A 24,276-nucleotide genomic window follows, 5' to 3' on the forward strand; every position below is an offset into this window, starting at 1 on the left:
AAAGGGCCATTTGTTAGATGGATAAATGTAAATACATTCAAGATAGTGCATGTGGGTGTAATGACTGCTACAAAATTATGAACAAAGAAATATAAGTTTCATAGTGGTAGTCATGTTAGTCTGTATCAGCAAAAACAATGAGGAGTCCTTGTGGCACCTTAGAGACTAACAACTTTCTTTGGGCATAAGCTTTCTTGGGCTAAAACCCACTTCCTCAGATGCATGGAGTAAAAATACAGTAGCAGGTATATATACACAGTACATGAAAAGAAATATAAGTAAACACTTCAAGGTTTTTAATTTTATATAGATAAAAAGATAAGGATACAATGGTGTACATATGCTGCATTATAACTGATTGTAATTGTGTAAATGAAAAGGTTTAAATATTCAGAAGACTATAGAAACGTTGTGGTTTATTCTAAAGAGAATACAATGTTTGTTATGGAAACTTCTGGGGAGCATTTGCTTGAAGAGAAACAAGAGGAAACCCTTCAATCCTGGGTAGAAGAGATATACATTTTACAGTATTGTAATATCAGAATTTATGCATGCTTTATGAATTATGAATGTTGGCTGTCTGGGCAGTAAAGTGAAAGGCTAATTAATGAATAGTGATTTTCTTGAGTCTATCTGCAATTTCAGATTACTCAGAACATTTTTGAAAAGCACCTGTAGCACAGAAGTCTGTGCTGTGATCCTGGCTGACTAGGATAATTGGCAAAAAGGAACCAGCTGGTCACTCAGGTCACTGGTTCTTGATCGAGTCCTGTTCAGTAGCAACCAAAAATCGCGAGTGCCTTAGTGGAAGGAGGTGGGGTCTCTGACAGTTCCCAGTCAACAGATGTTGACCTAACTTTCAGAATAGAAAGAAATTATGTGTGTGTCTGACAGACCAAGGACTCGCTGGACTTGGAGAGGGAACACCCCTCTTGCCACCAGAGGTTCTGTTTCTTGTAAAGGCTCATGGTAGATTGACATGGTAATTTGGAAGAACTTTCCACTGCTGCCACCCATCCCATCCCAGATCTTTGTCTGGAGGTCTTCCCAGAACTGCTGTTCTGGCACCTTCTCAGCACTGAATTCAGAGAGTGGAAGTGTGATGCTCATGTCGTGGCAGTTTGAGGAACCATTCAGTGGTCACCAGCTTGATTAGAAGGGAAAAACTAAGCAGTTTATCCAGTGGGAGTATTCATGACAACTTCCTGTTTTTTTTCCCCTACAGTATGTTTGACACTGTGCCCTGATGCCATAACTCCACTGTCAACACAGTCACATGTAGGAGAACATCTCCTTAACATTTACAAATCGTTTATGAAAGATGATGTAATGGAAGGGAAATATAAGGAACTGAAATTCAAAGTTATCTATAGAAGCCAGTCATCCGGAGGGGATTGTTCAACTGTCAGCCTGTTACTTGGTATGGAGAAGAGCAGTTCTGGATTGCTGGTGATGATAGTAATGCTCATCATCTGGTTTTAATAATCACTGGAAAACCCTGTGGCAAAGAGAGTAGGAAACTGAGGGAGAGAGAATTTTGAAGTTATCTTTCAGAGGCTCAAAGAAATCCTCTTCTTTGAGATGCGTTGGAATATATCTGAATGTCTTGGCATCACTTGACCACACCCTTTCCAAAGAAAGCTCCACAAAATCTGGTACCCAGTTTGCATCAGCTGCATGACAACTGCAAAAGCAGCACATCCCTCATAACCATGAGGGCTTAATGACTCATTAGTAGGGCCATCCAAATTCACGGCCATGAAAAGCATTTCATGGAGCGTGAAATCTGGTCTCCTGTGAAATCTGGTGCTTTTACACTATACAGATTTCACAGGGGAGACCAGTGTTTCTCAAACTGGGGGTCCTGAGCCAAAAGGGAGCTGCAGGGGGGGCGTCACAAGGTTATTTTAGGGGGTTGCAGTATTGCCTCTCTTACTTCTGTGCTGCCTGCAGAGCTGGGTGCCTGGAGAGCGGCAACTGTTGGTGTGGGCAGTGGGGGGAGGCACTATCCTTGTCGTTTTCTGTGTGGTCGTATATATTTCCCTCTCTTAACTGGTCCCTTCAGCCTGCAGATAAACTCACTTCACACTCTATTGCCAGTAGCAAGGCAGATCTGGGTTATGTCTACACTATGCCACGATGCAGACTATGGGGGTGGGAACTGCAGAGCGCACCAAAGTTTTGCAGCCTCATTGCCCCATATGGACGCTGCTGGCACAAACTAAAAGGTACCCAGTTCACATTAACATAGTCCAGCATGGTGCATTCTGCGGTTCTTGCCCCCGGAGTCCACACTGCAGCACAGTGCAGATGAGAGTGTTAGTCCTTCCTCTGCTGTATGTGAGGAGCTAATTCAGGAAATGCTGTGATGGTGAAGGAGGCTGCAGAAAGTTCCCACTCCTGAATTGGTGGAAATCTTTGAAAGGTCACACAGCTTCTCTTCCAGATTACGGCTAGTATCTCTGTCAGGGATAGGTCCCACACAGTCAGAGCATTCTACCAGCTCCTGGGAAGCAAGTGTTGGCAACTACGGTCTATTGATTTAAAACTATGTAGGAGCCAGAAAGCACTGCCCAGTTACAATTCAGTCATAGTTACACTCACAGTTTCAGTCAGAAAAGTACATGCTACAGCCAGAGTGAGTTGTACAAGGGAAATGGAATTGTTTTCAGAAACTGTAAACTATCCCCTCCAACCACTGCAACTGTGACGGTGGCTGGGAAACAGTGTGGCACACTGCAGTTTAACGTGATCATTAAGGCTGCCTCTGGTCTTAAATCTGTCGTAGTAAATACCTCTCTACAGACCCTCTTTCTTCAGCTGGAACAAAGCTCTAGATTGTACTTTCTGAGGGGAACATTAGCTTTCACAGACTATTTTAGTGAGTGCTTCTCCATCACTACCCATCAGCTCACCAATCTCATGTTGTTAATGGAAAGAACAAGGTGAGAACAAGTTCAAACACAAAGTGAACAACAAAATCTCCAAACCAAAGATGTGAGGGAGAATGAACATTTGAATATAGTTTGGTCAAGCCATGGGCATTTAGACCAAACTTTTAGCCACCTGATTGGGTAAATGACTCTGTGAAACCCTGAAACCGTTCCCACTTGTTGCTCAGAGCTTTCTGGTTTATATAAACTGTAATTTGCTTCCCTAATTTGAAACTTTTATTATTCCCATATCCTGCAGAGCTGTGAACACATTATCCATGTGATGGGCGATCATTGTGTGTCCAGCATGAATGGGGTAGCTCACGTTCTAGTCTAAGTGAGCTAACAAGGGGTTGAGTTGTAATTTGATCTGTTCTTAGAGACCTCTTTACCATTTATTTTCAGAGTTCAGAGCATTATTCCTTTCTAGATGGAACTGTCTGAATCATGGGTCTTAGTTTAGTGTGTCTGATTGCACCCTCCCAGGAAATACCCACAGGAGGCGTTTGGGGAGAAGAAAATCTATTGTGTGTCCTCCCAAGTTTTTCACTTGAGAAGTATGTGTTGGGGATGGGAAGATATTTGTCCCCACATGGACCCAACACCAAAGCAGAAGGTTTAGCCCCATAGCCCCACAGAGCTGCTCTCTGGGGATACACTGGAGGCCAGAGCCATCTGCACAGAGACTCCTCCACACTAACTCCTCTTGTTCTCTCTGGTTGCATAGCTCTGCTGTAGTTGAGGTGACAGGACTCCAACCAGCTTCTTCCACGAAGACCTTAAAGAGGAAAGTTCCCTCGCACAAAAAGGACTTGCTAAAATGTTCAGCTCAGGCTGCAATAACTTTATGATAGCCTCACCGCTGGTTTGAGGGGCTATGGGGGAGGAGGGTTAGGTGAAGGGTCGTGGTACATTTTAATCAAGGCAGCAAAGGGAGTGAAAATATGTGGCCAGGAATGTACAAGTTACTTGGAACAGGGAGAATGCATTGAAAGGAATCCATGACACCTCCTACAGTAACGGCTATCTCAGTGAGCTATTCCAAATAGCATTGGTGGCCAGCAGAATGCATTTCCCATCTGTGCACGCACACGAGAAAGTAGTGGAGTTGCCATGTGGGTTTTTCTTTTTTAAAGCTTCTCAGGATAATTAGGAGCAAACTTGCAAAGCTTTGCCCTTTTTCAAAATGATTGCCAACTCCATTGTTCTTAATTAGGTGAAGCCACAAAACTGTCCTCAATTAAAATAGCCTGTGCAGGCAGCAATGAGGCTGCCCTTGGCAAAGATGGACACGACCTCCCGTTGTTTCCAATTGGACTAATGCTAGATTGGGCTTAATGAAAACGGCCCCTCCTTTGTGCTGTCAGGAGGCAGCGAGAGGGATGCTGTAAGGAGCTGGTGAACAGCAGTGGGACAAGGAGGGACAGTGGGGGAAGCAGGTCACCAGGGGGGGGCAGGGAGGGTGCTGTAAAGGGCAAATGAAGGGGGCCAGCACAATCTAGAAGAGTAAGGAGGGCAGCTGTAGGAGAGAGGAATGGGGCACCAGGGAAGACTGAAGGAGGCAGAGGAACCCATGGGGGTACGATGCAATAAGGTGCAGCAAGGAATAGGGGGCAAAGAAGAATTTGAAGGGTAGGAAGTGAAGGGGGGCAGGTAGGAGACTCTGGTGGAGCACAGAGGAGAATGTGAGTTGGACAGAGATCAGGAGGGAGAAAGGACAGTGAATGTGGGGGTGGACGGAGGATAAGGGGAATCTCCCATCAAGAAGCCGGCAGGGAGGATGATTATGTGTATGCTCATTTCAGGGTAGCGTTTGAATCTCAAATTATCAAACACAATTGGAGTCGGCATCTTCCCCCTAAAGCCATAGATCACAGCTCAAAGCAAGAGGCTGGCTTGACAAGAATGAGATTTTTAAAAGCAATCCCCTGACTTAGGAGCCCGGGGCATCATTCTGAATGCTGGGGGGGGGGGGAGGAGGGGCTACACTGAAGAGATTCTGATTGGTTGTGAATTTTGTTTTAAGAGCGTTAAAATTCAGACTTGGGAGATGTACTATTAAAATAAAGACAGGTTTCAGAGTAGCAGCCGTGTTAGTCTATATTCGCAAAAAGAAAAGGAGGACTTGTGGCACCTTAGAGACTAACCAATTTATTTGAGCATGAGCTTTCGTGAGTCTCTAAGGTGCCACAAGTACTCCTTTTTTTTATTAAAATAAGCCAACTCTTCCTTCAAGCCCTTCAAGTATATGAGCCATTGATACACATGTCTGCGTGAACTCAGGATCCCCTTCGGTGGGAGATTTTTAGAACTGAAACAAGACCAGACTTTGTACCTCTCAATTTCAAATTCTTATTTGGTCAGTGGGAAGAGTGAATAAGCAGCAGAGCGAACCCAGATCCCAGGGAATCCAGGTAGTCTGGTCTATCAAGTATGGATTGGATGAATGTACTATAAGGTGGACAGAAAGCTGGCTAGATCATCGGGCTCAGTGGGTAGTGATCAATGGCTTGATGTCTATAGTTGCCAGCCGGTATCGAGTGGAGTGCCCCAGGGATCTGTCCTGGGACTGGTTTTGTTCAACATCTTCATTAATGATCTGGATGATGGGATGGACCCTTGCACCCTCAGCAAGTTCGCGGATGACATTAAGCTGGGGGGAGAGGTAGGTATGCTGGAGGGTACAGATAGAGTCCAGAGTGACCTAGACAAATCGGAGGATAGGGCCAAAAGAAATCTGATGAGGTTCAACAAGGACAAGTGCAGAGTCCTGCACTTAGGACACAAGAATCCCATGCACCACTACAGACTAGGGACCGAATGGCTAAGCGGCAGTCCTGCAGAAAAAGACCTAGGGATTACAGTGGACGAGAAGCTGGATATGAGTCAGCAGTGTGCCCTTGTTGCCAAGAAGGCCAATGGCGTATTGGGCTGTATTAGTTGGAGCACTGCCAGCAGATCGAGGGAAGTGATTATTCCCCTCTATTCAGCACTAGTGAGGCCACACCTGGAGTATTGCATCCAGTTTTGGTTCCCCCACTACAGAAGGGATGTGGACAAATTGGAGAGAGTCCAGCGGAGGGCAATGAAAATGATTAGGGGGCTGGGGCACATGACTTATGAGGAGAGGCTGAGGGAACTGGGCTTATTTAGTCTGCATAAGAGAAGAGTGAGGGGCGATTTGATAGCACCCCTTTAATTACCAGAAGGGGGGTTCCAAAGAGGATGAAGCTCGGCTGATCTCAGTGGTGGCAGATGACAGAACAAGAAGCAATGGTCTCAAGTTGCAGTAGGGGAAGTCTAGGATGGATATTAGGAAACACTATTTCACTAGCAGGGTGGTGAAGCACTGGAAAGCGTTACCTAGGGAGGTGGTTGAATCATCATAGAATACCAGGGTTGGAAGGGACCTCAGGAGGTCATCTACTCCAACCCCATGCTCAAAGCAGGACCAATCCCCAATTTTTGCCCCAGATCCCTAAATGACCCCCTCAAGGATTGAACTCTCAACCCTGGGTTTAGCAGGCCAATGCTCAAACCACTGAGCTATCTGCCTCGCGTCCCCGTCCCCGTCCCCCGGTGATCCTTAGAGGTTTTTAAGGCCCAGCTTGACAAAGCCCTGTCTGCGATGATTTAGTTGGGGATTGGTCCTGTTTTGAGCAGGGAGTTGGACTAGATGACCTCCTGAGGTCTCTTCCAGCCCTATTCTATGATCAAAGCTGGATGTTGCCCAGTGGAGTTTGGGTGTGTTTTAATTTTAATCTAATCTAAATCTTTTAATGTTTTTTTTTTAAAAGAGGGAGAAATATTTACTAGTTTGCTTTTGCCAATCTCTCTGGCTTCCAGTGTATTTTGGTTATGCCAGTTTATGAAACAAGGGTTGTCCTTGAGGTTTCCTGATCTGGGATTTAGCAAGCAGATGTCTAACTGGTGACAGGACAGCTGAGGTGAAAAGACCACATGTAATAAACCTCCAGCCTTTCTTTATGCCGCAGGTTTGCTTATTCCTCTGGAATTGCCTACTCAGAGGGTATCTACTGCTTGGACCACTCCTGTCTTGCATGGTGGTGAGTTGGGATGCAGCGAAGAGCCATTGCTTCTGCAGTACCCCAGCCCCTGCAGAGAGCTTCTGCAGGGTCAGGCATCCATGACTGGAAAGTAGAAGAGATGGGCAGGAAAAGTGCATATTGCCTGCCCTCATCCCCACCACAGACCTGCACAAAAGCCAGTGGAAAGTTAATCGAACCTAAAGGCCCCCTTCATGCTGAAGAAACTCTTGCGAGCAGGGGGCTTGGAGAGTCCTTCCTTGGTATTGTGACTTCATTGGAGCAATGCTGTCAGGGAGGCGGAGGGCTGGGGGCCCCAGGTCCCCTTTGCAGGTTCCATGAAATCTGCTGGGTTTGGGGACAAAACTGCTTCCTGTTCCCAGGAGGAAGGAGTCTAAGCCCTGTCCCTGACACAACAATCCTAGGAAATCTCTGGAATGGGATAGTGCTAGGGGGCGGGGGAGTTCCTCCCCTCCAGAGCTCCTTACCATGGGTTTTGCTTAGGGAAGAGGTAATCTGGGTCTCATGACATTTGATCTTGGGTGATGAGGCTCTGTTGGGGCATGGCACAGGATCATAGGGCTGTGAGTAACTGGAGACAGATGGAGTTTGACTCCAGCTCAGCATGAAGTTGTGAGACACCACAAAGTCAGTGAATCGTTTTCAATCTTTATCAAACTCATTGCACTCGCAGTCTTGGCCAGATGTGGAAGGTGTCCTCACCCACTCCCCATAAATAGCTGAGCCTGTGTGAGTACTCAGTTACTATCCAGTTCCTCTGCTCGGATAGGTAAGGTTTCAAACTGATGCAGTCATCTCACCAAACAGGCCCAAGAGAAAAAGACCATCTAACCAAATGAAATCAGCCTACATTGTCTTCCAATTCTAGAGGAGTAAAGAGATCCTTCGAGTGTGCATGGCCTATACCCCAGCAACCTGTACAGCAACTTTCCTTTTATATTTTATCTACATGGGATTAAAGTTAGTGAGAGTAACATTGAATAAAAGCAGAATTTGTTCTTTCTTCTGAATATTGCTGATTATTGAAACGTTTCTAGTTCTACACTTTCAGTATTACTGCTCCCTCTGTGCTTAATACCATATTTAACATGGGTCCTCAATCCTGACATTCTACATTTTAAACCTCTGAACGATTTTCAACTTAGCTAGATCTCTCTTTTGTTGTGAAATTCTGCTCCGGGATATAAAGATTTAGTAACACGCATTCTCAACTCACAATAGCAGCATAAAATGTACCATGTACTCACAATACCAATGCAAAATATGCAGCATCCCTCACATCAGCAGCACAAAATGTACTGATATTATCTCAAAACAAAGGAATCTGGAGAAAAAAAAACAATCTATTGTCCTTTCTCTGGCAGGCACCCTCACCCCTTTGACATTTTTAGTCTTGAGAACGGACACTTGTGCCCAAATCCCTCTTTCCTACTCCCCTTTCGGGAGGTGGATACATCTGATGCCCAAGGAGTTGGTAATACTTCTTCCCCAGTCATTTTAAGTCAAATCCCTTTAGGTCCCTTCTACACTGAGAGTTGAGCTGAGTTAGCCTAATTGCTGTTCTAAACCAGTTCAGAGTCATGCAGTTTAAACAGACCTAGAGCAGATAAAGATTTAAGACTAAGACTGGTCTACAGTAGTAGCATACATTAATGTTCATACAGTGCCATGAATGATGGTTCTTTGAGACAAAATAGGGGTCCCTTCTCCAAGGATCTTACACAGTTTAGGCTGTAATAGGCTCAGAATGGGTTTGCAAGTATGACTTGCCTTCCAATAACTGCATGTTTTCTGTTCCCCACGTCTAGGTGGGAAGGATTTCCAGTATTGCCGTAGGAAGCCCAGCTCTGGGGTGGTGGTACAGGGGGAGGTTGAGAGGTCTCCAGAACTCTTTCAACACGGGTAGTGAGACGCTGAGAATCTCATTCACATTTCCCTCGTGGCAACACAGACCACAACCATTAGGGCATAGGTGAGATTGCTACCCTGTGATCTGTGAAATCCACCTGTAGAGCTACCAGAGACAGGCTGAAGGCACCTGCTGGTTAGCCTCCCATCTGAAGGACTCCTAGAAGCAGAATATGGCAAGTAATTTAAATCCTGCTGCCTAAGACTAACCTGTTTCCCCCCCCATGTTCACAGGCATTACAATGAACTTTAAAAGGTATTTCATTAGAGTGCTGCACCGTCTCCAGAAGGGGCCAGGATACACATACAAAGAGCTGCTGGTCTGGTACTGCGATAACACCAACACGCATGGACCCAAGCGCATCATCCGAGAGGGGCCAAAGAAAAAAGTCATCTGGTTTTTCCTGACTCTGCTCTTCGCATCTCTCGTCTTCTGGCAATGGGGGATCCTCATTGGCACATACCTCTCCTACAGTGTCAGTTCATCTCTCTCTATAGGGTTTAAGACCATGAAGTTCCCAGCAGTCACAGTCTGTAATGCCAGCCCCTACAAGTGAGTTGCCTATCTGCACCAAGTGATACAGCATCAGCTGTGAAGCTGACTTTCTCAGTGACATTTCCAGAGCATAGCACTATAAATCTTTTCCATCTCAAATTGCAAAGATATGGGCTTTCTGAAAGTGGCCATTGTCATTCAGCAAGCCCTTTAAACCAGTGGTTCCCAAACTTGTTCCGCCGCTTGTGCAGGGAAAGCCCCTGGCGGGCCGGCCGGTATGTTTACCTGCCGCATCCGCAGGGTCGGCCGATCGTGGCTCCCAGTGGCCGCGGTTTGCTGCTCCAGGCCAATGGGGGCTGCGGGAAGCGGCGCGGGCTGAGGGACGTACTGGCTGCCGCTTCCAGCAGATCCCATTGGCCTGGAGCAGTGAACCGTGGCCACTGGGAGCCGCGATCGGCCGAACCTGCGGACACGGCAGGTAAACAAACCGGCCCAGCCCGCCAGGGGCTTTCCTTGCACAAGCGGCGGAACAAGTCTGGGAACCACTGCTGTAAACAAATGAAAACAAAAGAATGAATGAAAACACTTTCCGCAACCCAACCCCATTATCTGGGTGCCACAAAAGGCTAATATCTGCTCTCAGTTACTTCAATGTAAATTCAGAGTAACTCCTATGAAATCAGGCAGTCCAACAACTTCACTGGAGGTACTTTAAATTTACATCAATATGACAGAGCAGAGGTGTGGCCCAAAGTGTAAAGTACATCCCAGTCAGTAGTGTAAAGTACATCCCAAAACTTAGAGCAGATCCACAAGTAGGTTGATTTTTGTGTCTTCTCCTTCTAGAGTGGCTCCTGGGTATGTTAGCCCTCTGCTGACCCAGGAACATGAGTTATTTGAAAGATAATGACATTATTTCTGTAAACACAAGTCATCAGTAAAACACTGATGGTTTATCGCCTCGCTAATTTTATATCTGGTTCTTGCTCCAGGGTCTGGCCGCCAGGATACACATTCTAGCCTAGATCACACTTTGTACATGGACTGCATTCATTTTTCAGTAACTCTTTATGAAGCTACCTAAGGCCCGTGTTCCCTATAGACATTCAATCTACTGCAAGCCACTGCCACCTTCCCAGCACCTGCTAACTGCTCTTTGTCCTTCAGATACTCCAAGGTGAGGCATCTATTGAAAGAGTTGGATGCGCTCACCGAGGCAGCCCTGGAAAGGATCCTGCAGTCCAAGCATGGGGACGCAATCTCAGCTCCCCCACTAAACTCCAGTGAGACTGTTTCTCAGAGGTTAGACCTGAAGCTCTGGAACCAAATCCCCTTGGTTCTGATTGATGAGAGTGACCCAGACCATCCCGTCATTATCGATCTCTTTGAGACCGACCAAAGCGGCTCAGGAACCCGACCCAACAGTTCCTCTCCCGCCCTGTCCAACGTGACATCAGAAGCACAGAAACACAAAGTGGCAGTGAAGCTGGTAAGTGTAGGTTTGTGGCTCCATGCAGACGTGCTCTGCACTTCGCTCGAGGACACAAATGGGAGTTACACAAACATTTGGGGAGGAGAGTTAAGCCGTGGGAGTAAGGCAGATAGGGCTGTATCCATTGACACAGGATGACTATGGCCGTGAAAAAAGCTAATGCAGTCTTGGGATGCATCAGGCGATGTATTTCCAGTAGAGATAAGGAGGTGTTAGTACCGTTATACAAGGCACTGGTGAGACTTCACCTGGAATACTGTGTGCAGTTCTGGTCTCCCATGTTTAAGGATGAATTCAAACTTGAACAGGTACAGAGAAGAGGTACTAGGATGATCTGAGGAATGGAAAACCTGTCTTATGAAAGGAGACTCAAGGAGCTTGGCTTGTTTAGCCTAACCAAAAGAAGGTTGAGGGGAGATATGATTGCTCTCTATAAATATATCAGAGGGATAAATACTGGAGAGGGAGAGGAATTATTTAAGCTCAGTACCAATGTGGACACAAGAACAAATGGATATAAACTGGCCATCGGGAAATTTAGACTTGAAATTGGACGAAGGTTTCTAACCATAAGAGGAGTGAAGTTCTGGAATAGCCTTCCAAGGGAAGCATTGGGGGCAAAAGACCTATCTGGCTTCAAGATTAAACTCAATAAGTTTATGGAGGAGATGGTATGATGGGATAACATGATTTTGGCAATTAATTGATCTTTAACTATTCATGGTAAATAGGCCCAGTGGCCTGTGATGGGATGTTAGATGGGGTGGGATCTGAGTTACTACAGAGAATTCTTTCCTGGGTATCTGGCTGGTGAATCTTGCCCACATGCTCAGGGTTCAGCTGATCGCCATATTTGGGGTCTGGAAGGAATTTTCCTCCAGGGCAGATTGGAAGAGGCCCTGGGGGGTTTTTCACCTTCCTCTGTAGCATGGGGCATGGGTCACTTGCTGGAGGATTCTCTGCACCTTGAAGTCTTTAAACCATGATTTGAGGACTTCAATAGGTCAGACATAGGTGAGAGGTTTACTGCAGGAGTGGGTGGGTGAGATTCTGTGGCCTGCATTGTGAAGGAGGTCAGACTAGATGATCATAATGGTCCCTTCTGACCTTAATACCTATGAGTCTATGAGACATAGCCTCTGCTAGAACGTAAAGCACAAATGGGGCCTCTGGATTTTGTTTCTCCACCAGGTTTCTCTCTTGAAAAGCTGCATCATGTGGTCCATGCTGGCTCATAAAGGGGCCCTGGCACAGTTCTGTGCATCATTTCCAGTCATTTTCTCTCAGTTTAGAGCTGGTTGGAACTGAGCAAGGATCCCATATCAAATGATTTCCCGCAGAGTGACACACTGGGTGTATGGCTGGGGGCTGCTCCATCAGGCTGGTGCATCTCTGGAAGGTTGTTCCATAGGACTCGCTGGTAACACTGGCGTACTGGGGGGCTGCTGGGTTTGAGATTTTTCTAATCACACCAGCCTAGAACCAGTTTGTTTCACTTCTAATCTTTTGGGCCTGATCCTGCCCCCAGGTGACACACCCGAGACTCTGGCTGCAGTCATTCATTAGGGATTCTGAGGGCCCCCACCAGGATCAAACACTCAGGGCTTGTGTGGATGAAAAGTTAGTGCCCAGCAAGCTGGTGTGTAAATCTCTCTCATGCTAATGTATTGCACACTGACGGTCTGCATGGACTCTGCTCCCACACCCGGAAAGCTCCTTAGTACATTGCTATCCACTCCATGGGAGTAGCACACTAGGGATCTTCTAGTGCACAGTAGCAGGGTCGTCTGGTAACTGAGCTAGGTGCAACTGACAGCAGATGGGTTCCAAGGTGAAATTCACCTGTGGTATGAAGGCCCGTGTTAGATGCACCAGTCCACTGAAGCCCTGCCCTGGGGACCATGGGCAGAGCTGCACTTAGATGTCCTTGCTCTGCAGAAAGGGCATCCATGCCAGCCATGCAAATACCCATATGGGTAGTGGTGATGGAGTGGGCTGGGAGGTGGCCACAGGATTTACATTCCTGTATGCTGTGACCCCAATACCCTGTGAATGCTACAGAGGGCCACAGCCACTACTCCAGCCCGTAGGTTATCCCATCCCTCTGAACACAAGGCCAGCCGCCTGCTGGTTGTTTGTTAGTTACACATTAATATCTAACTCCATGTGTCTTCAGTGCCACCACAAGGACACCCCCCAGTGCATCTACAGGAACTTCACCAGCGCAGCCCAAGCAGTGACAGAATGGTACGTTCTACAGTCTACTAGCATCCTCTCGAAAGTCCCGCTGCAAGAGAGGATCAGGATGGGCTACCAGCCAGAGGACATGATCCTAGCATGTCTGTATGGGGCAGAGCCCTGCAGCTACAGGTATGTGGAACCCACTGAACTTCTACTTACTCTCAGTGTCACTTGAAACTATACTGGGCAAAATGAGTATGAAGCTCTTCGGAGCAGGGACCACTTTCTTCTGTGTCTGTAGAATGCTGAGCACAATGGGGTCCTGGTCCATGACAGAGGCTCCTAGATGCTTTGGAAATATGAATAATTACTACTACTATGAATTATTAAATCATGTACGAGCCAGGGCCTCACACTGATGTGTGATTCCTGCTCCTTTTATTGTCTTTCTAAATATTTTAATTGTACAGAATCAAGTCCTTAAAAGGCAAAGAAAAATGTTTATCTAGAAGTCTGTATTAATTTGTAATAGAAACAGCACACAAGTCTCACTCCTTACAGCAATGAATTGCAATTTGGCTTTTATCCATCCAGTGTTGCTGGGTGCTCATTAGCCTGAATGGAGCAGGGATCTTATAACAGAATCTCAAATCAAATTATTAAATGGCCTAAACTTGAACTGGGTATTCCCATCACAGCTTCCCCATTTGGAGTGTTACTGGATGCTCGCTTCTGTTAAAGCCTCCAACCAAAATTTAAGGTAACTTCTTAAATAGTCAGTTATTTAAAAAAAGGGAAAAGACACCTCCGTTCATGCTGCAGCTCTGTCTCTGCGGTTCCAGCCAGTACAGAGCCTACACTTGAGTCTATTTCACAGGGAGAGCGGAGTGCAGCAGGGGAAACAACCCACATAGTCAGGTTTATGGCAGAATATTTTTTAATTTTAAAAAGAAAACCTCAATTCAAAAACTTCAACCTCGAAGACCATGCGCCTGACCTGTAATTAGTGATGGACAAAGCTACTGCAATAGGCTTCAGCAGCTCCAGGGGTCGCTGCTTTTCTTAAGCTTACCTCAGTGAATCAAGAGATTTCCAATGCTCCCTAGTTAATACGAGAGCCACATATCCCACAGGATTTCTGGTTTTGATCATAGAATCATAGAATATCAGGGTTGGAAGGGACCTCAGGAGGTCATCTAGTCCAACCCCCTGCTCAAAGCAGGACCAATCCCCAATTAAATCATCCCAGCCAGGGCTTTGTCAAGCCTGACCTTAAAAACTTCTAAGGAAGGAGATTCTACCACCTCCCTAGGTAACGCATTCCAGTGTTTCAGAATGTAGCAGATGACAGAACGAGGAGTAATGGTCTAAAGTTGCAGTGGGGGAGGTTTAGATTGGATATTAGGAAAAACTTTTTCACTAAGAGGGTGGTGAAACACTGGAATGCATTACCTAGGGAGGTGGTAGAATCTCCTTCCTTAGAGGTTTTTAAGGTCAGGCTTGACAAAGCCCTGGCTGGGATGATTTAACTGGGAATTGGTCCTGCTTTGAGCAGGGGGTTGGACTAGATGACCTTCTGGGGTCCCTTCCAACCCTGATATTCTATGATTCTATGATTCTATGTTTCACCACCCCCCTAGTGAAAAAGTTTTTCCTAATATCCAACCTAAACCTCCCCCACTGCAACTTGAGACCATTACTCCTTGTCCTGTCATCTTCTACCACTGAGAATAGTCTAGAACCATCCTCTCTGGAACCACCTCTGAGGTAGTTGAAAGTAGCTATCAAATCCCCCCTCATTCTTCTCTTCTGCAGACTAAACAATCCCAGTTCCCTCAGCCTCTCCTCATAAGTCATGTGTTCCAGACCCCTAATCATTTTTGTTGCCCTTCGCTGGATTCTCTCCAATTTATCCACATCCTTCTTGTAGTGTGGGGCCCAAAACTGGACACAGTACTCCAGATGAGGCCTCACCAATGTCGAATAGAGAGGAATGATCACGTCCCTCGATCTGCTCGTTATGCCCCTACTTATACATCCCAAAATGCCATTGGCCTTCTTGGCAACAAGGGCACACTGCTGACTCATATCCAGCTTCTCGTCCACTGTCACCCCTAGGTCCTTTTCCGCAGAACTGCTGCCTAGCCATTCGGTCCCTAGTCTGTAGCTGTGCATTGGGTTCTTCCGTCCTAAGTGCAGGACCCTGCACTTATCCTTATTGAACCTCATCAGATTTCTTTTGGCCCAATCCTCCAATTTGTCTAGGGCCCTCTGTATCCTATCCCTGCCCTCCAGCGTATCTACCACTCCTCCCAGTTTAGTATCATCCGCAAATTTGCTGAGAGTGCAATCCACACCATCCTCCAGATCATTTATGAAGATATTGAACAAAACCGGCCCCAGGACTGACCCTTGGGGTACTCCACTTGACACCGGCTGCCAACTAGACATGGAGCCATTGATCACTACCCGTTGAGCCAGACAATCTAGCCAACTTTCTACCCACCTTATAGTGCATTCATCCAGCCCATACTTCTTTAACTTGCTGACAAGAATACTGTGGGAGACCGTGTCAAAAGCTTTGCTAAAGTCAAGAAACAATACATCCACTGCTTTCCCTTCATCCACAGAACCAGTAATCTCATCATAGAAGGCGATTAGATTAGTCAGGCATGACCTTCCCTTGGTGAATCCATGCTGACTGTTCCTGATCACTTTCCTCTCATGTAAGTGCTTCAGGATTGATTCTTTGAGGACATGCTCCATGATTTTTCCGGGGACTGAAGTGAGGCTGACTGGCCTGTAGTTCCGAGGATCCTCCTTCTTCCCTTTTTTAAAGATTGGCACTACATTAGCCTTTTTCCAGTCATCCGGGCCTTCCCCCGTTCGTCACGAGTTTTCAAAGATAATGGCCAATGGCTCTGCAATCACAGCTGCCAATTCCTTTAGCACTCTCGGATGCAACTCGTCCAGCCCCATGGACTTGTGCACATCCAGCTTTTCTAAATAGTCCCTAAGCACCTCTTTCTCCACAGAGGGCTGGCCATCTATTCCCCATGTTGTGATGCCTAGCACAGCAGTCTGGGAGCTGACCTTGTTAGTGAAGACAGAGGCAAAAAAAGCATGGAGTACATTAGCTTTTTCCACATCCTCTGTCACTAGGTTGCCTCCCTCATTCATTAAGGGGCCCACACTTTCCTTGGCTTTCTTCTTGTTGCCAACATACCTGAAGAAACCCTTCTTGTTACTCTTGACATCTCTTGCTAGCTGCAGCTCCAGGTGCGATTTGGCCCTCCTGATTTCATTCCTACATGCCCGAGCAATATTTTTATACTCTTCCCTGGTCATATGTCCAACCTTCCACTTCTTGTAAGCTTCTTTTTTGTGTTTAAGATCAGCAAGGATTTCACTGTCAAGCCAAGCTGGTCACCTGCCATATTTACTATTCTTTCGACACATCGGGATGGTTTGTCCCTGTAACCTCAGCAGGGATTCCTTGAAATACAGCCAGCTCTCCTGAACTCCTTTCCCCTTCATGTTAGTCCCCCAGGGCATCCTACCCATCCGTTCCCTGAGGGAGTCGAAGTCTGCTTTCCTGAAGTCCAGGGTCCATATCCTGCTGCTTACCTTTCTTCCCTGTGTCAGGATCCTGAACTCAACCAACTCATGGTCACTGCCTCCCAGATTTCCATCCACTTTTGCTTTCCCCACTAATTCTTCCCGGTTTGTGAGCAGCAGGTCAAGATCCCAGCTGCAGTGGACATGCAGGGGCAGAGTAAAATATTCTCAGGCTGGAGTTGGTTTGAGTTTTAGAAGCAGGTGCAGGTTGGTCTTAATTTGATCTGAGTTTGTTCACTTTCCCTGCTTATAGTATCTCATTCTTGTCCACAGGCTCCAACACACAACTTGAAAAACCCTACTGGTGAAATCTGATAGTGTTCTTACTTTAATTACATGTACAGATTGGCATACTGAGAAGCCAACACTTAAGGCTTAGCTGGTAAAGTCTGGGTAACTGAGATCAATTTAATTCTGCATAGGAGCATTGCAAAGGAATTTGCTGGTGAATATTAATTATAATATTTACATTATGTATAATATTCATGTCAATCAATAGAAATGACCCTAAGGAGCAAAAGAGCAGACATGTCTGACATGTACATGGGCTGCAGGGTGATTATGGATTGGTTAATATCAACACTACTCCAAGCTCCCCTCCAAATCAGTGGGAATTATGTGCTCTTCACAGCTGCAGGATTAGACCCTTAATCTTTCTCATCTTCCTTCTTCCATTTGTACAGACTGAGTAATTGAAAATGTGCCTGCTGATTAACACCCTGCGGTCACTGGTGGATGATTTGGAACTAACATAAGCACAGAGACTTAATTACTCTTCTATCACGGTCTTATTTGTACCAAGTGTCCCAACACAGAACAATGCCAGTGTGTCTGTGTACCAGGTGGAGAGTCTGTGCATGTTTTATTCCTGTCAGCAACAAAGCCAATTGCCCTGGGCATATTCCCAAGGTTGCTGATTACCATTTGGATATCAGTGGAGTTCCATGCATGGAGTGAGAGCCGTTACTCTGCAGGGCGCCTGGACACCCAATGTCCGCTCTGCAGTCTTCCAACACAAGTTGATGGGTTCGCTCGTTATTATGAAGGGTTGTACCCTCCACATGCTCTCAGAGTGGAACCTATATTGACAAGAGTGGGGGCTCTACCTGCTAACAGAGGAGAGACTGTGAGCCAATGCTCATAACAGATGTATTTGCCCATCTGTGTTTGAGAATGTACGAACTTCCCTTGGTGCCAGGAGACCTCGGAGAGGTGCTCTGCTCAGCTCAGCAACTGTTAATCGTCCAGTCATCCCTTCTCTCTGACCCGCTGCTGGTGGGTCTGGTGATGTAAGCACAGGACAGGGAATCAGAAGAGTCCCAATCCCAGCTCTGTCACCGACTCCTCATGACCCCAGAAAAGGAACTAAGGCCAATCTTTAAACTTCACACCCTAAAGTCGAGTACATAAATAAGTGGCCTGATTTTCAGAGGGGACGAGCACCTTCAGAGCTCAAATGGCTCCTGTGAGAGTTTGTCTGAATAACTAACCCTAGAGCACAGCATTTGGCCCAGTGTACACTTCTTCCCTCAACATGCCTTGTGATTGACAAACCCTTTGTATCTGCAGTTCTGCAGAACTGAGTGTATGATTCCAACCTGGGCTGTAACGAGCCCTTCCCACAGTACTGCTCTGTACAGGATATTACAAGAATTATCAACAAACAAATAGTTGGGTAGTTATCTAAACTTGGCAAGTCAATTATTACAGCCCTAGGGCAAGTCAGTTATCACAGCCCTAAGCCAGGCACTTATTTGGGTGTGCCACACTTATGTCACACTGTAGCATTCAATAGAAAATCCCAGGCAGGCTCCTTTCTGTCACGGGACGGCACGTACCTCTGAGATGCTGGCTCTGTGGGCAAGACTGTGTCTATACCCTGCACAGGTGAGCAAGAGGGCCGAGGGGTAGGTGCTACAAGGAACCTTTTTCCCTCTCTCGGCGCAAGGTCAGGCCTGGTGCTCCCCTGAGCCAAGCAGTGCCAGTGACCTCCCCGAGGAGATGAGCCCTGGCTAGCCCCGTGCTGTGGGTATCACAATGGCTGTGCTTCTAGAGGTACTGGGCCTGCGTGAGGCATGAGGCTTTCCAGAGCAACTGTGGGGCAGGGAAGCTCTGCACTTCTCCGTTCTAGGACGCACCGTAGGCACAACTGAGGCTCAAGTCACAGCGTCTCCTGTGCACTTTGTTCCATTCCCAGAAGGAACGCTTGCGTGTTAGTTCTGTGTTTAAATGTGGAACATCCCCTTTCCCCAGTCTGCCTCCACTGATACTGGAAAATACTTTATTTACAAGGTCCTTAAATACCATATTCTAAATTCTGTTTGGGTTTTTGGCTAAGTACAACGTATCGATGGCACAATTTAAGCCTCCTCCCAGTGCTTTAGGGTCCTGTAAGTGAGGAGCCCTGAAATAATTCACACCATTAAAGACACTTGTTAGCACTGCACCTCCACCGACCTGAAGCTCTGATCTAGCTCCTAGTGTATTGCTCCCTTTGCCAACCAGCACCATGCTTGTCTCAGAAGCAGGAAGGATTTCTATGGGACAACGAGCCCGCGACACTGTCAAATTCAATAGGAAAAAATGAAATCTTGCCATGGAAATTAATAAAAGAAAAACTTCAAACGAGTCTCTCTGAAGTCCCACAAAGAGCTGCTGCTGCTATTTTTCAGTAGAGCAATTTGGTTGAAACTACACCACTTAGGAACTGAGCATCGTCTACCAGAATAAACTGTTGTATTTGTGTGTGCAGCAAATAAACAAGCTACCTGTACATCCCAGGCACAACTACAAGATATCAAAACATAGGATCAATTAGTCCCATTCTTTTACCACCTTAGAGGGTCACACCTTACTGTGCATGATTCTTACAGAAATTTCACCCAGATCTATCATCCTGACCATGGCAACTGCTACATCTTTAACTGGGGCATGGATGAGGAAGCCCTGATTTCTTCCAACCCAGGAGCAGAGTTTGGTAAGTACTAAACCCCCAAGGAACAAAGGAAACAGGACAGCTGGGAAATGTTTCATCTGCAGAAAGCAAGATGTTACATGTTTTGAAGAGGCCGATTTATGGTATCATATAGGGCTACGACAGGGGATAGATCATTTGACGATTGTCTATTCTGTTCATTCCCTCTGAAGCACCTGGCATTGGCCACTGTCAGCAGACAGAATACTGGACGAGATGGACCTTTTTGTCTGACCCTGTATGGCCGTTATGTTCTTTTGAATGAGTTCTTGGAGCTACAGGGAATGGATAGGAAAACGATAACTGTCTGCCAGGATTAGAAAGGGGCTAAATCCCAAAGAAGGACATGGATTATATATGGAATGGCAAAGGGTATAACACAGAATAATGGGATGACTTTAAGAAAAGTGCATCTCAGCTGAATACCTGGGAAAACACTGACAGAATCAGGTGTTACACTCAGCCAATGTGTGGGAAGGAAAGAGTCCTTTTCAAAGCATTAACAAGTGTAACAATGGTCAATCTAAGGATGAAGGGTCTGTTCTCCTCTCTTAGTGGGAGAGGGATTTCCCTGCATAGTAAGAGAGTTCCTCTAAACAGTCATGTTTATATATAAATGCTGCACTTCATGTTGTGGGTTTTTGAATGTTGTGTTTGGTGCCCACAGGACTGAAGTTAATTCTGGACATCAGCCAACAAGACTACATTCCCTACCTCACATCTACTGCTGGGGCCAGGCTTATGCTGCATAAGCAGAAGAGTTTCCCGTTTCTTAAAGACCAGGGCATCTATGCCATGTCTGGGACAGAAACTTCTATTGGCATATTAGTGGTATGTGTGACATTTTATCAGAACAAATTGTCGGAGAGTAAGACTCTCTGATGGGGCAGCAGCCAAGTTTGTTTTCAATCTTAACTGAACTGGCTCAGTCCAAAACAGCCAAGTTATATTCGAGCTACGGCTTGGAACATTGTTTATGAAAGATTGAATGCAACTTATCTGGTAAACTGATTTATTGAAGCCAAAAGCCGCAGCCTAGGTAATTGTTGCCTCTTCACTCCATGTGTCAGGAGCTGCAGTGCTAAGCGAGTCCAGTTACATTTAACACTGCAGCTAAAGTAACTGGATGGAGTCTTCGGGGCAGGGCACCTCTTCCTTGCCCCCTGCTTCTCACTAAGGTGCAGTTACCTGAATGTTACACTCCCTGACTGACCTTGTCGTTAGTCTTCAGAGCATACTTATAATTGTCATTAACATCATAATCTTCCTAGAATTCTACAGACAACAGGTGTCATGTTTCTTTCTGTACGTTCAGTGAATAAGGTACTAGGTGTTTTGCTTGGTTACTACTGGTCTTGCTGGCTGTGCCTCTGTCAGCCTTTACCATGCATTGAATGTGGCTAAGACAACCCCCTCATCATAGATCCCAGCTTCTCACTCAATCCTCCCCTTCCCTTCTATGGGCTATAATGCAGTTGTCACTGCAACGTATAACCTGGGGTTTGGGACAGGGTGGAACCCATGGATCTGCCATTAATCCTCCCCCAGAGACAATCAGATGGGGTCACAGAGCAGTGGGGTCTGAGGAGGTCCTCGCTGTGTAATCCAGGAAGCCCCATGCTCCTCCTGAGCACCAAAGAATTCCAGTTCAGCACCATGCATTTCCCAAAGATGATGTTCCTTGAATATTGCAACCTGTGGATGTTATAGCCTCTCCAGGACTGTACATTTCAGGGAAACTGCAGGATCTGCGTGTCTGAAATGGTCTCGCACCAAACAAATGTGACAGAAAGAAAAGGAGTACTTGTGGCACCTTAGAGACTAACCCATTTATTTGAGCATAAGCTTTCATGAGCTACAGCTCACTGCATCCGATGAAGTGAGCTGTAGCTCACGAAAGCTTATGCTCAAATAAATGGGTTAGTCTCTAAGGTGCCACAAGGACTCCATTTCTTTTTGCGAATACAGACTAACACAGCTGCTACTCTGAAATGTGACAGAAAGGAACTATGACTACAACATACAGATATTTGGTGGGTTTGGTTTTCTTTCAGGATGAACTTGAGCGGATGGGTTATCCCTACAGCGACTGCACTATGAATGGGTCAGATGTCCCCGTAAAAAATCTTTATAACGAATATAACACCTCCTACTCCATACAGGTAAAAAGCATTATTAATTAAAACAATTTAAAAATAAATCTTTTAAGCAATTTAAATTCTTAATTTATATGAACGATTCTAGAGAATAAGTTAAACGTAATAGATCAGAATCTCTAAAATAACCATTAAGCATGAAGCACAAGAAACAAACACAAATGAGAGCCCTAATCTTGCAAACGATTATGCATGTCCATAACTTCATACATATGAATGTTCCCAATGAGTTCAGTTGGAAAATTGGTGTGCATGTTTGCAGGATCAAAGCTTAACAATTTATCTATTCCAAGTTATATTAAGCCACTAGGAATTTTTAAATTGCTTAGACAGAGAATCCAGTTCAATGTAATTCTCTGTCTCTCAATCTTACTACACAGATTGCTGAGCAGAGTGAAGACATGGTGGAAAACAGTTCTTTTCACTCTGTCCAGTTGGAAGCTTTATTTTTTTGCTGTTCTGTAGCTTTCTGCAAAGCGGTAGCCTAGCAAGTTTCCCTTGCAACATTCCCTATGGTTGCACAGAATTCCAATAAGTGCAACTTACAAGCAAAACAGCTATTTGTAAACCGAAAAAGCAAAATGTTTTTGTTGTGCTTTTGGTCCCTGGAAGAGACTGTGGGAGCTCAGGTGACATGGATGATTATTATACACAAGTCAAAGCAGTCAGAATCTAGAATATCTGTGCATCCTCCAATATATTATACATTCTCATTGGATCCCTCCCAATTTTCCTCCCTTTTACTTACCTTCAGACAAGCATCCAAAGGCTTGCTTGTCTGTCTCTGCCAGATAAAAACTGTTAAGAAGATTGGAGAGAACAGAAAAGGAGTACAGAACGTAAATTGATTTCCAGTAGAGTGTATTTTAGAAGAACAGGCAAACTGTTGGGCAAACTTGAATGGATTAAAGGGTCAGACCATAAAGGGGAAATGACAAAAGTTCCCACATAAATTGCAGGGTGCAACAAAATGTGATGTACCAAAATAAGTGCATTAGCAGTAAAGTAATGGGAAAACTCAACAATGAATAAAGCAAAGGTGGAGCCTGCACATGGGGCCCAGAGAAATGCCAAGATGGACAAGGACTCCAAGTGAGATGTTCTCACCCAGTGAGAACTTGTTGGCCAGAACAAAACCAAAATGAATGTGGTGAAAGTACCAGAGAGCTGTTTTGTTTGAAGGATGTCCTAGGGCTTTAGAAAGGCTGGGAGCCCTAAGGGACAAGTGTCCCTGCAAAACATCAGAGAACAAACTCAGGACAATAGTGCTGGTGGAGAGCAGGGTGATTTACCTCCTTGGTCCAGCCGGGCAGCACTTGTGAGCTTTGTCTGGTTTTGTTCATTGCCTCTACACTGCTGCCCAGTTTCTGTCTCGGGGCTGAGCGTCCCAGAATAGAGTTCCCTCTGAAGCCCCATGGCTGGAGGCCCCCATCCATCCTGAAATCAGAGCAAAGGCAGCAATAGGGTGACTCCAACCACAATGTTCAAAATGTCCCCTCCTGTTCCCGTCCTAAATGCTGTGTCTGCAATTCAGCCACCTCTAAGGCCACTTGGGTTTCCACCGCCTGCGGCACTTAGCAGGACTCTAGCAGGGCATAACAAAAGCCGAGCAGAAATGGCCCAGAATCTCTGTAGCTATAAATTACCCCTGAAGCTACCATATGACCCTACCCAATTCACAGCTGTGAAAAACAGGTCACAGACTGTGAAATCAGACCTCTCCCATGAAATGGAGCTGTTGGCGGGGAGGAGAGGGGGAGGAATGGAGGCATCCTAGCCGGGGCTCCTACTGCCTATAGGAAAACTGATGATTCTTTCAAGGAACTGAAAGTCCTTGTGCCTTATCTACAGAGAGAGAGTGAAAGGGGCTTGTCGTCCAGTGATCCCAAAGTCAGACTTAATTAGGGGACACCCCTCCTGGCAGAGCAGTGCACAGGACAACAAACGGGTTTGCTAGAGGATGAGCTGCTGAATGACCGTTCTGCCTCCTGTGTTGCAAACGTTGTCCTTGTCAGACAATAGAAAGGAGCCAACAGTAAAGACTCAGCGGGCAGGGAGCAGCTGAGGAGGATTGGGCCTGCACCTGCTTTAGCAGATTGTCTGGGGGCTATCCCTTTGGAGGCGGGGCACGGTGCGAATTGCCATGGGGTATGGCTAGTGTGTTAAAGGTGACTCACAAAGGGGGAAAATGGGTGTGACCCCCTTTTTTGCTTCTTTATGAAGGATAAAGGGGGCTTGAAACACTTTTTAAAGAGAAATTATCCAGCTTGAGCACATCCCACATTCAGGTCTTCTCTGCTCTGTTCTTCTTACAAGACACTATTGACAAGCATTATGGCCCCACAGATACCCAGAAGGTATCTGCCTGAGGGGGTGAGAAGAGAATTTTTATTTGGACAGTTTGAAATTTCTACTTTTGTTGGATAACATCTGTTTCTTCCACAACTTAAG

The 24,276-nt window shown here is 45.9% G+C and overlaps 1 protein-coding gene across 4 annotated transcripts in view; it reads left to right on the forward strand.

The window, feature by feature from the left end:
* The window catches only part of LOC311527048 (epithelial sodium channel subunit beta), a 51,742-nt gene that overhangs the window by 9,090 nt on the left and 18,376 nt on the right, over positions 1 to 24,276 (forward strand). Inside the window, exons 2-9 of one of the 4 annotated variants that reach the window (XM_084640625.1) lie at positions 6,929 to 7,000; positions 8,809 to 8,972; positions 9,143 to 9,461; positions 10,572 to 10,893; positions 13,073 to 13,266; positions 19,569 to 19,672; positions 20,337 to 20,500; positions 21,724 to 21,831. In XM_084640625.1, coding sequence (XP_084496751.1) covers positions 9,151 to 9,461; positions 10,572 to 10,893; positions 13,073 to 13,266; positions 19,569 to 19,672; positions 20,337 to 20,500; positions 21,724 to 21,831 — 1,203 coding nt within the window. In that variant the 5' untranslated portion in view covers positions 6,929 to 7,000; positions 8,809 to 8,972; positions 9,143 to 9,150. Of the gene's footprint in view, positions 1 to 1,037; positions 1,421 to 6,928; positions 7,001 to 8,808; positions 8,973 to 9,142; positions 9,462 to 10,571; positions 10,894 to 13,072; positions 13,267 to 19,568; positions 19,673 to 20,336; positions 20,501 to 21,723; positions 21,832 to 24,276 lie in introns of those variants that run through there. The other 3 variants (XM_084640623.1, XM_084640624.1, XM_084640626.1) reach the window with 3 other exon arrangements.

This window comes from Lepidochelys olivacea, assembly GCF_965140295.1.
Source record: "Lepidochelys olivacea isolate rLepOli2 genome assembly, chromosome: 10".
Lineage (NCBI taxonomy): Eukaryota > Metazoa > Chordata > Testudines > Cheloniidae > Lepidochelys > Lepidochelys olivacea.